This window comes from Triturus cristatus, chromosome 4_1 (assembly GCF_964204655.1).
Source record: "Triturus cristatus chromosome 4_1, aTriCri1.1, whole genome shotgun sequence".
NCBI lineage: Eukaryota > Metazoa > Chordata > Amphibia > Caudata > Salamandridae > Triturus > Triturus cristatus.
This window is the reverse complement of record NC_140585.1, coordinates 1,264,998,549-1,265,013,416: the sequence shown is the minus strand read 5'-3', so window position 1 is coordinate 1,265,013,416 and position 14,868 is coordinate 1,264,998,549. Positions and strand designations below refer to the sequence as shown.

General features: G+C 46.1%; 1 protein-coding gene across 2 annotated transcripts; it reads right to left on the bottom strand.

Moving 5' to 3' along the window:
• Positions 1-990: 990 nt before the first annotated feature.
• Positions 991-14,524, bottom strand: LOC146856558 (uncharacterized). Of its 2 annotated transcripts, none has more exons than XM_085654762.1 (2): positions 14,410-14,524; positions 991-4,537 (listed from the first exon to the last, which is right to left on the bottom strand). In XM_085654762.1, the coding sequence occupies exon 2, from the start codon at positions 4,347-4,349 to the stop codon at positions 1,737-1,739; it is 2,613 nt and encodes an 870-aa protein (XP_085510888.1). In that variant the 5' UTR covers positions 4,350-4,537; positions 14,410-14,524; the 3' UTR covers positions 991-1,736. The 2 variants fall into 2 exon arrangements, with proteins under 2 accessions (XP_085510888.1, XP_085510889.1); XM_085654763.1 differs by having other exon boundaries at positions 991-4,522.
• Between the last annotated feature and the right edge of the window lie 344 nt (positions 14,525-14,868).

Below are 14,868 nucleotides of genomic sequence, written 5' to 3'. Positions count from 1 at the left end.
TCTTTGCAACTGGGAGTCCCAATCTGACAAATCGGGGAAAGCTTTTTGGAACAACTGGACCACGTATGCCCTTGGGTCTGAGCCTTCCTTCCCTTCCGAGACCCCAAATAGCCTTAGATTGTGTCATCGTTGACGATTTTCCAAATCTTCTAACTTGGTTTGCATTCTGATATCTGAGTATCATGCTTCTGAACCAAATTATCTGTAAGAGGAGCATGTTGCTCAGTATTCGCGACTCTCTGCTGCAGCTCCAGGATATCTCTTGGAAGTGACCCCGTTTTCACTGTCCTCTCCTGTAATGCATTTTGCATGTTCTGGTTATCTGCTCTAGCCTGTATATAGTACTCTTGGGCTTTGAGTCTTTGATCTTTCAAAGTCTGGAGAATCAGAGAAAGACAGCTCAGCACTTTCAGACTTCGCTGCTAGTTTCTCTATTATCTGTAATGGTTTTCATCTAAACATACAATATTAAACGCGGATTTCTCCACGTTGTACGAAAATAGGTCTATCACTTCACCTTGCATGTCGGAGGGAGGATTTATTACAGGACAAGGAAGCTAGGGGCGGTACTCAGAGCCCCGGGAGCTACCACAGAACTGGGCAGGAGAGTGAGTCAGGGACAAAAGGGGCACCTTAATTTGGGCAGGGGTGCCTGGGAACGCTCGCTCTAGAATTGAAGAAAACAGACATGTGAGACATGGAATTTGAGGTAGAACACAATAGCAGTTTAATGAGAAGATGCAACTTCAAAGAAACCGCAAATCAGAGACACAAAATACAGAATTCATATAATCACATGTCCATTCTCTCCGTATCAGATTGCCTGAGAGAAGGAAAGCATTTTAAGAGAAAAGTTATACCTAGGAGATATGTTTCAGAGTACAAGAACTCTATTACCTAGGAACTCTCACGTCTACTCTAGAGCTAGCATTCCTGCAATTTTGAATGAAACAAATACATGTTGATCAAATAAAAAAAGACACTAAGCATAACAGTACATTTCATATAGGTGAACACAACACAATGCTAAGCAGGCGCAGAAGCAAACACAAGAGCCCCTAAGAACTCTTGGGGAAACCTACGGAATCTGTCTGTCACCTACATACAGACAGCGAGGTAATCCGTTAAGGTGTCTGCGTGCTCTCCTTATATACTAAATTTTGGGCTGCTTCGCACGCAACTCTTACCCAAAAATAAACCTCGTCTGCAGAATTTCACCAGACATGTCGTCATTTACCCACTTAATGCTGACAATGAACTAGGTGAAAAGGTCAGTTTCTCAGGCCAATCGCTTGTCGTAAATTACACAGAGCAAGCAGAAACTATAAGTAGACATTGTGCGCAAAAGCGAAAAATACAAACAGATATTGTGTTCAAATCGAATATATACATACATAAATCCTCTCAACTTAAGCTCTGCGGTTGCCACTTCCTGAAATGCGGGAAACCTGCCCAGGAAGCAAGTGCTATGCCAGGATGCAGCTTACTGTATGTTGAAGTGTCAAGAGGATGCTGAACTTTTGGTACCGACCGGGTAGGGTGGGGGCTACCAGCTTGGAGGCAGAAAGCTTCGCAGAAAGAGGAACTGAATCTGCGTTGGGTCAGAGTTGGGTCAGACCTGCCATCAGCCTGCGATGCACTAAAATGGCAGAGCCACGGTCAATTTAACAAAGGCCTATATAACATATAAAAGGGCCTACATAGCACGGGCAAGTGGGAGGGATGTCTCAGGACAACTATATGGGACAATCAGTCCCTTTCTCATTTCCCTCCTCTTGTTCATCTTTAATGAACACCATTCGTACAGCATACTTAGCTGGCGGTGGGGGGAGTGGCCATGTGGCGTCACGAGGAGAAAGCCCTCCCTCACTCCTATTCGGGCCTGCTTCTATTTCTCCCTGTGATTCCTCTTTATCCCCAGCCATTATCTCATACGGGTGTACTAAGTCTTTCTTTGAGGGAAGTGGGGGGCTTCCAGGCACCTGGGGCTGATAACACCTACTAAGGGAAGCTTGTGACGCGTTGGACCCAGGGATGGTGAGCTCTACTATGTTCAGCCTAGTTACTTCTTCCCCATCCCCCTGTTCAGTGCGTATTCCAGTGTACTCCCCTGAGCTTGCGTAGTTCATACCAATTACCGTAGAACTGAATCTTTTCACACAATGTATTAGAATCTGTACACCACAACACAACAGCAACAGCACACAAATTATAGGCATCATAAGTTTTAGTACAGCAGACAGCCATGAAGGCATCCAGTCAAAACTGAACAAATTATCAAAAACGTCTGCTTCAGCACCTCCTTCCTCATGCATCTGTCTCCCCAAAGTGTCCAAGTCTTCGATGGCTTTTGTAAGTGTTCCGTTGTCCGCATCATTAGCCAAAATGAAAGTACAGCAGGATTTCCCCACTCTTGCACATACACCACCACTCATCGCAGTCAGCTGATCTAGAACATATCTGTGCTCTAGAACCATAAGTCTCAGAGGTCTCAGTTCTTCTTTCACGGCGTTGAACCCATCACGGGTGTTGTTGACGAGCTGCATCAGTTCGTATCGCGTCACTTGGAGCCAGCGAGCATTGGCTTTTGTCTGGAACATGGGGACAGCGCCCCCGAAGAATAGTTCAGCTTCGTTGAAAAGGAGGAAATCTCTTGGAATCTCGTGAATTGGACCACTTGAGAAATATTCCTGAAGGCTCCTTTTTCGGTGGTGGAGCAGGGTGACATCACCTGTCATTGGGTGGGTATGGATGCGGGAAATGTTCGATGCTGGTACAACCAGGTGTAGTTCATGCATCATGACCATGGAACACAGTCCTTTCCAGTGGGGTGGCAGCTGCAGATAAATGTGTTCACCGCAGGCCCAATAGATGTCCATGAGGCTGGAGGTGCCGTACTGAAGGTCCGAATTAAAAATTGTGCTGCTGCAGTTTGTGTTGCGGCCCACAGAGATCGTTCCATTACCTAGGAAACAAAGGAGAGGAGACTTTAGCTTGTATGCTTTCTTTGGTTGGTATCTTGTACCCTCATTGAAAGTGTATCTTCTAGTCTCTTGTGCCCATATCTCAGCGCACTCCTCCCCAATCTTCTTATCAACACGATGTGTGTCGTTTTCCTTCACAATTGCATCCCCTAAGGAGGCTGCCTTACATACCAAGTCATGTGGGCCATTCCACCTGCCGTTAAAATAAATGTTGGCCTGCAGGCGCAATATTGGCCTCCACTGACAAGGGCACTGGGAATCATTATGGTAGGCTTGGCGATGCACTGGTGAGTGACATTTTGACGGGGGTGTTGGGAAGGCGAAGTACCCTAGTCTCCTAAAGTTGTATCTCCAGACCTCCAACAGGCCGATGGGCATTTCCATACCACGGTAAGCCTCTATCCTCCTTTCATACTCTGATGGATTTGTTATCACTGTAAATGTAACATACTTGTCATCCCACTCTGTAGCATTCACAAACACACCATCTATTGTGGCTGAGTGGAGCTGTATCTGACCATGTATGCGACAAAGAAACAGATGTAGGAGACATTTGGCAGTGGGTGGTGGCACTTCTCTGGGAAATATCAATTTGTCTGCGCCTACAGCATGAGGGATGTGAGAGCACACAAAGCAGGATTCATTCGTGACCTTCCTCCCGACCTCCCTCATGTCTCTATACCACATGTTGTCAAACAGTGCATTGTGAACCCCATTATCCTCTGATATCTTATCAGTGCGCTGGGAGGGGGAACCAGGCATGAAATGCTGGTCATAGGTGAACACAACTGTGTCCTGAAGTTTACTAACCCAGTCTGCTACTGGCGGGGCCACTGCTTGCTTGTGAGTGTTACGTGGCGTATACCTGGCAGGTGCCTTTATGCCTCTGACAATCAATTCACTCCCAACACTTCGCTTGTTCTGGCGGGCCTTTTTATGAGTATCTGGCACATGGGCATTCAAGGTGATATCCAGTACCATATCCCATTCTGTTGGGTTAGCAGGCGGTGTGGATGGTACCAGAGTGGGCGGTGCATAGGTGTCAGGAAGTGTCTCAGACTGGGGTTGTCCTAGGGTGGATCTAACATCGCTAGCTGTACCTCCCCTTCTCTCTGGATACACCACAACCCAATCAAATGCAATTACTGCAATTAAAAATGCAACAAAGAGAATACCAATTACTGTACATATCTTTTTCAGTGAAAGCGAGGAACGTCTGTTACTGTGTCTCAGTCCATAGATGGCCATGCGATCTTCATACTCCTTCTCTTGGTTAGACCATGGAAACATGATGCCCTCCTCTTGTCCATAGTTCAGGCCTGGGATGGTGCCGGGTGGATCCTCACGTGGCTCCGATGTATCCATGCCTTCCTTTCGGCTATTCGGACTGCAGTGGGTGAAGAGTCTATGACCTGATAGGGTCCTTCAAATTTAGGATCTTTCCACTTCCGGACTTTTTTCTTTACGAAGATTATTGTCCCAGGGCAAATAGGTGGAAGTTCATCAGAAATAGAGCCCTTGTTCTGTGTCCTTGATATCTGAATAGAAAGGAACTTTGCAGCACGAGTTAGTGCACACAAGTAATCAAACAGTTCAGCTTTCACAATCTCAGAAGACATTTCAGTGTCTACTTTAGGTCTGGTGGAGGGAACAACCACATTCATTGATCTGCCCGTGACAAGCTGGTGAGGCGTAAGGTGATGGTCAGAACTGGGAGCATTTCTGAGTGTGAACAGAGCAATGGGAAGGCAATAGAGCCATTTCTTTCCAATTGTGGCACTTATCTTACTGATTTTGGCTTTGAGCAGGCCGTTAAGGCGCTCACAAATACCATTGCTTTGTGGATGATAGGCTGATGTCAACTTATGTTTTATTCCTAACATTGAGGTAATTATGGCAAAGATATCATTTGAAAAATGGCGGCCATTGTCACTTCGAATAGCATCCGGTAATCCCCAGCGACATATGACCTCACGAAGCAAAAAAGTAGCTGCGGCCTTTGCGTCACAATGGACACATGGTCCAGCTTCAATCCACCTTGAAAATGGGCATACCACTACAATGAGGTACCTGTAATTGTTGCATCTGTCAATCATGTCTATGTAATCAATGTGGAGTTCTCTAAAGGGACCTTTGGGCCTTGGTATTGTTGAGGCAACTGTCTTCATAGTTGGGTTAGGTGAATATTGTTGACAAATGAGGCACTGATGAACGAAGAGTTGTATCTGCTCATATGCATTGGGGATGAACCACTCTGTCTGCAAAGTTGTGGACATGATATCACGAGGGACATGTGTCGGAAGGTGTAACTGAGTGAGCGCTACTTGTAATAGTGCCTGTGGCATAACTGGCTTCCCTGTCATTGTCTGTCTGTAAATGAAATCTGAGACATCTTGTTGCACTCCTCTCTTCTTCCATAGCTCTTTCTCTTCAGGAGGGGCACTCTCCTGTATCTCTCGTAGGTGTAGTTGTGCAATGATATCATATTGCTGTGTATCATCTATAGTGTATGGAAGTGTTGGATCAGGGGTATCTGAGAGCAACGATTCACTTGTGTCATCTACTGTACTTTGTGTATCTACCTGTACTATGACGGATGCATCTTGAGCAAACAGAATGGGGGCACAGGTATTTTGCTCTGTCACTTGAGATGGTGCAGGTCGGGGCCCTCTGGCAGCTGTTTTAGCAGCCCAATCTGCCATGGCATTTCCTCTGGAAACAAAATCTTGGCCATTTGTGTGTGCAGCACACTTTACTACAGCCACTTCTGCTGGCAATGTTAATGAATCTATTAGTTCCTCAAGTAACTGTTTGTGCATTACAGGTGTGCCATCAGTTTTAAGGAAGCCACGCCTTTTCCATCTCAGGATGCTGGAATGTGTTGTCGTGGTGACATATGCAGAATCTGAGTATACAGTAATCCTCTTATCAGCTCCATGTTTGAGGGCTGCAATCAAAGCTACCAACTCTGCGGCCTGCGCTGAATAATGTGATGGCAATGTTATTTGCTGTACGATGTCTAGTGAGTCAGAGGAGTCTCTCTGTTGTGCTCTGACCACTGCAGCACCTGTGTATCTTATTCCTGTCTCTTGATCAATGGTAGAGGAACCGTCAACAAAGTAAATTACACTATCTGGCAACGGGTCTTCTTTCGCTGTTCCTGACTCATCTGGACAATATGTGGCACAGTCATGACTGTCATCATCAGTGGTGGCAATGGGATGAACAAAGAACGTGGCAGGGTTCACAGTATGACATTTAACAACCTTCAAGGATGGTAATGACAGTATCACTTCATATCCTGACACTCTTTGTGTAGTAAGAGTTGTTTTAGCTTTTTGTATCACTGCGAATACTGCATGCTCGGTGTACAGTGTCAGAGGGGACCCCATGACTATGGGGGTGCTTTTCTCAACAGCAAATGCTGCGGTTGACAAGGCCTGCTCACAAGGATAATGGCCTTTCATTACCGAATCTAACATGCCACTGAAGTATGCAACGGGTTTGTGGCCCATGGGGTACTTCTGGGTGAGGACTGCTGTCATGACCTGTCCATTACAGTGAGTGAATAGATAGAACTCTTTTGTGTAGTCAGGAGAGCCTAACACAGGTGCGTTTGTAATCTCATCTTTCAATTTGGCAAAGGCTGACGTCATTTCAGGTGTCCAGTCAATCTTATTATGCCTGTCTTTGGCCGTTTTGACAGCTGTCAGGAGTGGTGCAGTGATGGTGGAATAGTCAAAAACCCATTGTCTAACGTAGTTCACTAGTCCTAGGAACTTTTGCATGTCCTTAACTGACTGGGGTTCAGGAGTGCTTCTTATTGCCTCTACTCTTCCTGGGGTAACTTTTCTCCCTGATGCTGAGATTAGCTGTCCTAGGTACTGTACTTCTTCCTGACAATATTGGAGTTTCTGTTTGTCTACTTTGTATCCTCTCTGTGCCAATGTTGTAAGCAGAGCAACTGTATCCCGTCGGCACTGCTGCTCAGTGGGGCTACAGAGGAGTATGTCATCAACATATTGTAGCAAGGTGCTGTCACATTGGAAATTTGACAAGTCATCTTTGACAACTCTGTTGAATACACTGGGGGACTCACAGTACCCCTGGGGCAGTCTTTTATATGTGAATTGCCTACCTTGGAACGAGAAAGCAAATAAGAACTGGCTGTCTAAGTGTAGAGGGACACTAAAAAATGCATTCTTCAGGTCAATGACGGAAAAATATTTAGTGTCAGGTGGGATGTTGGTAAGTATCACTGAAGGGTCTGGGACGATGGGAAACTCTGGGATCACTATGCTGTTAATTGAGCGTAGGTCATGCACTAATCTCCATTGATTAGTCTTCTGTTTCCTCACCGGAAAAAGGCACGTGTTACACGGCGAGATACAGGGGTATATCACACCTTGATGTAGCAGCGCTTGTATGGTAGGGGCAATTCCCTCCTCTGCTTCCCTAGACAAAGGGTACTGGCGCACTCTGGGTAGAAGGGCACCTGGTTTCAGTGTTACCCTGAATGGCGCAGCTGATTTAATGAGCCCCACATCATTGGGACCTGTTGTCCAAAGAATGCTTGGTACCTGAGCTAAGTCTGAGTCACGGGTAGCATCGAGTACTTCGGGCGGTGTTGGAGTTCTAATCTCAACTGTCACCGTCAAAGGCACTGGATTTTGATAAATAATCTCCACTTTGGAATATTCCTCAGGATCTCCAAACAGTTGGTGATCTGAAATATTCCTTACTTGATGTCTAGGTTCAATGAAAATGACACAGGCCCATGTGTGGGCATTGTCGTCTAGTGCTAAGAAAGCTCCATACGTGGGTGTTATTTCAAGACAGTGTATTCCTAGGATCATATTTTTGTCAGGCACAGGCATGTTCTGTGACTGTGGACGAAAAAGGAATTCTTTGGGAAGTTGGACGGTGCGCCCATTCATCTCTGGTGTATTGGCAACAACAATGTGTACCGCTGTGGAGAATGCTTGCTCATCCATTGGGCGGGCTCTTATCTCATCTCTCAGGGAGGAATCCACAGTGACAGCCATCATCCTGCACATCGATGTACCAGGAATGGAACAAGTCATTGTACCGTTCTCTTTAAAACTAATTGTCATATTTAGTTTGGCCATGAGGTCTCGTCCCAAGAGATTTACTGGGGACTGTGTTGAGTAGAGCAAGCGTTGCTGAATACATTTACCTCCTATTTCCATTGGTACTGGTTTGGTAAAAGGGACCCTTATTATTGCCCCAGAGAAACCCTGTGTGTCTGCGCTCTGGTTGGAGATGGGCAGTGCTCCTTCCCTGATGCAGGAAAACGTAGCACCTGTGTCAACCATAAAACTATAAGTTTTGTTGTTTATCGTGACATACACAACTGGGTCCTCTCTGATATTTGTGAGGCACGATAACACGGGACACACTAGAGTTGTCTGTGGGCTGTCCTAACTTGAATATCCTCCAGCCTGGTACTGCTGGATGGTGCCCTGTGAAAAGGGATTGGTGGTGGGCAGTATCGTGGCTCCCTGAGGCACAGGAGCTTGCGTCTGTGGCACCATTTGGTACACAGGCATCTGTGGCTGAAGTAGCTGTGGCTGTGCTTGTTGGATCTGGGGCTGCACTTGGGCTATCACAGGTGTCTGTAATTGTACCTGCTGCAGCATTGGCTGCTGTGCTGGGGAAGGGGAAGGATAGGAATATACTGCTTGAGGCGGCAGCGGCTGCTGCTGCTGGTAGTATTGTACTGGCACTTGAGCTTGTTGTGTATTTCCTCTACCTACTGACCTCCCTTCATCCCGCATCTTCATATGACATTCCCTCACATAATGTCCAGGTTGCTGACAGTAGTAGCACACTCGTGCTCCTGGCTGTGGCGCAGGTCTTTGGAAGCCTAATCCTCTACCTCTCCCCCGCATCCCAGTATTTGCATACCTCATTTGCTCATTACCATAATACTGCTGCTGTTGCTCATTGGTGTATGCCTGTTGTTGCACACCATTATTGAAGGGCTGTGCCTGTAGGTTTGGTGCAGCTACTTGTGTGCTACCTCCTAGTGCAGTCTGGGCATCTTGTGGGAAATTGGTGACAGCAGTCATCTGACTCACTGGTGAAGCCACCATCATTGTATCAGGGGTCTCCCTTTTCTTAAGTTTTTGCTGCACTAATTTAGCTGCTGCATTCTCAATAGCTAACAACCTTTTCTTCTCCTGTTCCTGCTCCTTTTTGCAAAAATGAATGATGTGGTGTTGTATCTCTGGCCATGGTTTGCACTCCATGGCTACTATTCCATCTAATTTGTCCTGTACTGCAGTGGGCAGTCCCTTCTTTACTGTGTGGTAAAAGAACCTACAATTACCCCCTGTCACATCCCATTTTTCTCCCAATTCCTGATGCCATTTCTCCTTCATTCGTGAAATGTACTGTGCTGGATCTTCATTGCTTTGCATTGTCTGTGACATCAAAGAGCTGATGTCAGGAACGTCAGGAAACTTCCTACGCAATTCATTCCATAGGGGTGATCTAATCTTATTGAAGGGGTTACCGTCACACTGTGTATTAGTGGTAGACAGTCTTGTGTCAATGCGTGTAAACATGTCCTCTGCATCCTCTCCAATCAAGGAGGTGAGCAGACTCTTTACATCTCCAATAGCCAATGGAACACCTGCAGTGTGTTTCTCAAAGGCCTGTATCCATTTTCCTGCACCCTCTGTGAGAGGTGGGAGTTGTTTCTTTAAATTGTCCTTGTCCATTAGTGACCAAGGAACATAAAGGGGGGGATCTTTAACATTTTTAAATAACAGGGGTAGCTGGCGTGTCACCCCTGTGGGCCTTGTGTTGTCATATCTACGTGCGTATTTCTGCCAAACTCTTAGGCCCTTGCTCATGTAATCGTAATCCCAATCGTCATCTCCTGCCCCCTGCAGAATACATTCCTCAGCTGTGGCCATGTCTTCTGGTTCAAATGACCCATCCCGAGGCCAGACATTCATTTGAGGTGCATTAGCTTCTGTCCAACCTGCTAAATTATCTGAGAATGGATTGACATAATAGTCAGTCCCTTCCCCAAGTATCACTATCTCATTTGGCGTCAGACCATTGGTCGTTGACGGCAATGGCCTGTTAGGGGCCATGTGATGCAGAGTTCTAGATCTTGTTGTTCTTAGCGTTGCAGTACCTGATACATCATAATCTTGTGGGATGTCATCAGGCCGCCCATGGCTACCTTGCACTGCAAGTCTCTCTCTCTCTGTCCTTCTCTGCCTTCTCCATCTTGTTTCTGCCCGTTCGAGCACACTTGGTAGATCAAGATTATCAAGGTCCATCTGTTGTGCATCTGGCCTGCGTGGTGTGACTACTGGAGGCACTACCTGAGGTATGTGTATAGATGGGGGCGTGACAGTTGTTGGCAGAGCTTGCGGTGTGCTTGGGTTGATCATCAGAGGAGCTGCTGGGTTACTCTGAGGTGGGGCTGGGGCCATGCTTTGGACCTCCTGATGGAAGTCTATCCATGGCTCCTGCTGTGGGGGGATCATTGGGACCCCACCACTACGTGAACCCACCACCGGGCCTGCAGCTCCGGCCAATTCGCTTAGTGTTGGTGGCTGCCTTCTTCTAAATTGGCCTAAGCCACCCATTAGTTCAGTGAGTTGATCCTCTACCCTGTCCACTTGTAATGATAACCGCTGTATTGCTGCGGGGTGGCCAGTAGGACTCCCTGAATGTTGCTCGTGTGATGTGTCCCCTGATTCTCTATCTGTTCCTTGGTGTAAGTTGTGCTCTGTTCTCCATCTACTAATGTCCGCCTCAGTGATTATTTCTGGGCGAAATTGTTCACTATCTCTGTTTCTTCCATTGAATTGAAGCAAGTACTCTTCCTCTCGCTTGGGACCTATGTTAAGGGGTCGCCACCCGTTATGGTGTGCCTGTGTATTGCTATGCTGCTGGCCAGGGGAGAGGAATGGGCCATAGTGTCTAGTCCTTGTCTCTAAGGGCTCGCTATTGTCAGTGACAAATGTAGGCGCTGTAGGGTTAGGCCTAGGAAACGGCAAGTGGGAGCTGTGCTGTGAGTCACCAGAGGCTCCATCACTCTCTGAGCCCTCTTCCTGCTGGTGAGCTGCAGAGTTGGGTGCTGGTGTCAATTTTATTGTGAATAGCGCATCAATCTGACCTGGCATTCCTGATGTTGCACACTGCACCCCTGGACTTTGGGAGCTTAGTGTTACCTGGCCCTGCGCATTCCCTGGCATGCTGTTTGGTGAATCTTCTGAGGGATCTGAAGCAGAAATATCCTCATGTCCTACAGCTGCCTGTTCATTTAAATTAGGCTCTAAGTCAGCCTTAACAACTCGCTCTGTATACATGCCATCTGCGTCATAGGCTGGTGGCGGTGCGGTAGGTACTGGGGCCTTTTCATCATTGTCCTTAAAGACTCTCCACAGAGCTAGGGTTTCTTTACGTTTATCTAGTTTGTTCCCAGAGTACTTCCCCTCCAGGAACGTTTGAGCATGATCTAGTACTGCCCTATCGAAGGTACCCTCTTTTGGCCAAGGGTGTAGCATAGTCTGTGTGAGCTTGTGCAGCTCTCCACAATGTTTTCTAATACGCTTCCCCTGAGTAGTAAAATTCTTTATCACGTGTTCTAGTGGTGTTGCCATTATTCTCTAGCGTTGTGTGTATTCAGAAATAACAGTATACCTCCACTGGGTGTCACCTATCAACCTGCCACAGATGTGTTGTTATTTATACCCTAGGGTATTGTGTGGGTTGACTTATTTCTGACCACAAATAAACAATGTTATTCTTTTGGTAACAGGCGGTTCTGTAAGTATCCCCACAGTAATGGGTAATGTGTTATAGAAGGGCGTCCCTGTAACTGCTCTATGATACTTAATGAGGGCTGCTGCTGCAGCTGCACATGCAGCTGCTGGGCGTGATGCTCACAAACCAGGGGTAAGTTGGGGTCGTTAAGTGCCTGCAACAATATCCTGTGCTGTTCACAGCCTAATACGTCGCTAGTGATTTGTGACCCTTCCTGTTGTTCCAGGTGGCTGTCGCCTGGAGGAGACGGTGTGAATAGAGGGGATGGTGTAAGTGATTCTTGGTGAGCGAGATCAGGGCTCCCCAGCTGGGTTAATGCCGTGGAGGAGTCTCTAGCAGCACACAGCGTCGGAGGGGACACTAGTGGCGGCTGCAGTGTATCTGGAGCGTCTTCCACAGAGGGGGTGCTCTGTGGCAGCTCAAGTACAGGGTCTGGGTTCAGGGTAATGGGTCTATAGGTAGGCACTGGGAGGTGCAGCTGCACTAGGTGTAGTGAAGATACCTTTACCTCAGTGCCATGTGCTAGTGTGATTCCCAGCAACTTCCACGCTCTGGCTATCAAGGCACTTTGTCGCCTCCCAAAAGTTGCTATAGTCTGTTCGCCAGGATTGTGCACCGCTATTATTCTGTCATTTAGTATGTGCAGAACTATCCCAACTGACTGATGTTCACTATTGCTCATCTGTATCCCTTAGTACTCTATATTAATAAATATATATATACTGCTCTCCTTATGTGTCAGTAGTCAGGGTGATCATATATCAGCTCGTCCCCCAATGCCTCTTTAATGGTTAAATAAAATGCCTCTTTAATCTCCCGTTTATCTGGACCGTTATAGACTCCTTCTGGTGAGAAGTCAGGAAACTGCAGGGCACCAGGATGTTCGCCAAGGCAATAATGAAGGACCTTGCTTCGCAGGGGGTTACGGGGCCAGGAGCTAGTGACCTCAGTCAGTGTTTCTAATCCTGGCACTATCATAGAAATTTGCACATATATGGTGTCTGCGGTTCTATAAGTTCTGTAACCAAATATTCTATTCATCTGTGTACCTATGCTGTACCTCAAACCTTAGTGACACCTAGTTAATGTTAGCAGCACTAGAAATGTTCAATGGTTTGGAAAAAAAGGCAGCACTAAATAATATACTTGTAACAATTGTGGCGCAAAAACATTCCAAATACAAAACACAAAACCTTCAATAAAACGAAAATCACTACGGTTATCAGTGGCAGATCAATACATGTGGGAGTACAAACAACAGAAAAGCATTGACATTCCTCCCTAGTTATTGAATCTCACTAACAAACCAATCTTCTACATTTGACAGTGATCTTCTGTTACAATAATAACCCTACCTAGCGGGTCTTATCCTAATAAAAACGATACAGACCAGTCAACATCAATTTAACATCATGTCCTTATACATTCAATATACATCTGCATATCATAAAACATATCATCAAATCTGCATATCATAAAATATATCATCAAAAAAACAAAATACAAATAACAAAATAACTGTGCACGTAAATATGGCCTTACTAAAAGCAGCTTCTGTGTCAGTCAGTGACCCTTACTGCAGTGCCCATATAAGCACCAACCACAATAAAGTGCAATTGCTTCACTTTAATGAGCCTCTGTATGCATTATCAGACGGTAACCTGAAGTCATGCAGTCATGAAATTCTACATGTGTTTCACGAAAGAAGTAAGTCAGGCACGTTCAGAGTGTCTATTCTCAGACAATGACTGCATACCTTGCCCTCTGAAGGACAAGAATAGAACACGTGCTTCCTATATACAAATGGCGCACGCACAAAAGGGAAACTGTCACAGAACTACCAAAAACTCATAACATCCAATAAACCAACCCGGGGAACCTCTTAAAATCCTCATAAACCAGGCGATATCCGTTATCCAGTAGCTAAGTGGACCGACAATATCCAACCTCTTTCCTACCTTGTATTGATGTAGGAGAGCCTCCACTGTATCCACACAGCACTCGGTGGAGCACTTTTTTATTGCTGAAAGAATACGATAGTAAATCGTATCTCTCCTTCTCTTCTACCAGGCCGACCCGTAGCCCCCTGGTAAAGAGGCGCTCTCTGTTTCACTATATACAGAGAGACCCAACAGCAAGCTATACCAAAAAGAATAGCATTGAAAAGACTGCAGACATAACCAGCCTCTCCTTATCCCTTATTCTTTTTACTTTTTTATTGTCTTTCTTCTATGCCTGTTTTCCTACAAAAACCAATGTAAAAAATGTAAAATGTAAAATGTAATACTAAAAAAAGAGCTAAATATGCCCGTGAAAGGCGCAAGACGCAGCCTTCTCCTCCGGGCACTCAAGGCAAAAACAATAGCACACACATCTATATATAACATAAAGGAAACAATAAACCAACAACTTCCTGACCGTACTGTCCAGCTCAGAATTCCATGTCGCACACACAAGCCTCCCCAGTTAAAAAAAACGTCCTTAGCGAGGCCAACCAAGACAGGAGACAGGAAAGAACTGAGAGCTGAGAAAAACACAGAAGCCTCACAAGCGCTCCTTTCATAAACCGTTACCAAAGCGTCACTTCACGTCAGGTAGTCATAGTACTCACCCGAGTGCTTGTACTCAAAGGCTTCAGCCAGAAAGGAGTCACGAGTGCTCAGTCTGCGTCCCCTCGAACCCAGCCGTTACTGCCCCCGTCTGCAGGCACTGCTACTCCGAGTCACGGCACCAAAATGTCGGAGGGAGGATTTATTACAGGACAAGGAAGCTAGGGGCGGTACTCAGAGCCCCGGGAGCTACCACAGAACTGGGCAGGAGAGTGAGTCAGGGACAAAAGGGGCACCTTAATTTGGGCAGGGGTGCCTGGGAACGCTCGCTCTAGAATTGAAGAAAACAGACATGTGAGACATGGAATTTGAGGTAGAACACAATAGCAGTTTAATGAGAAGATGCAACTTCAAAGAAACCGCAAATCAGAGACACAAAATACAGAATTCATATAATCACATGTCCATTCTCTCCGTATCAGATTGCCTGAGAGAAGGAAAGCATTTTAAGAGAAAAGTTA

Excerpts from the sequence above, each read along its gene's own strand:
- LOC146856558 (XM_085654762.1), bottom strand. The coding sequence starts at position 4,349 with ATGGATACATCGGAGCCACGTGAGGATCCACCCGGCACCATCCCAGGC.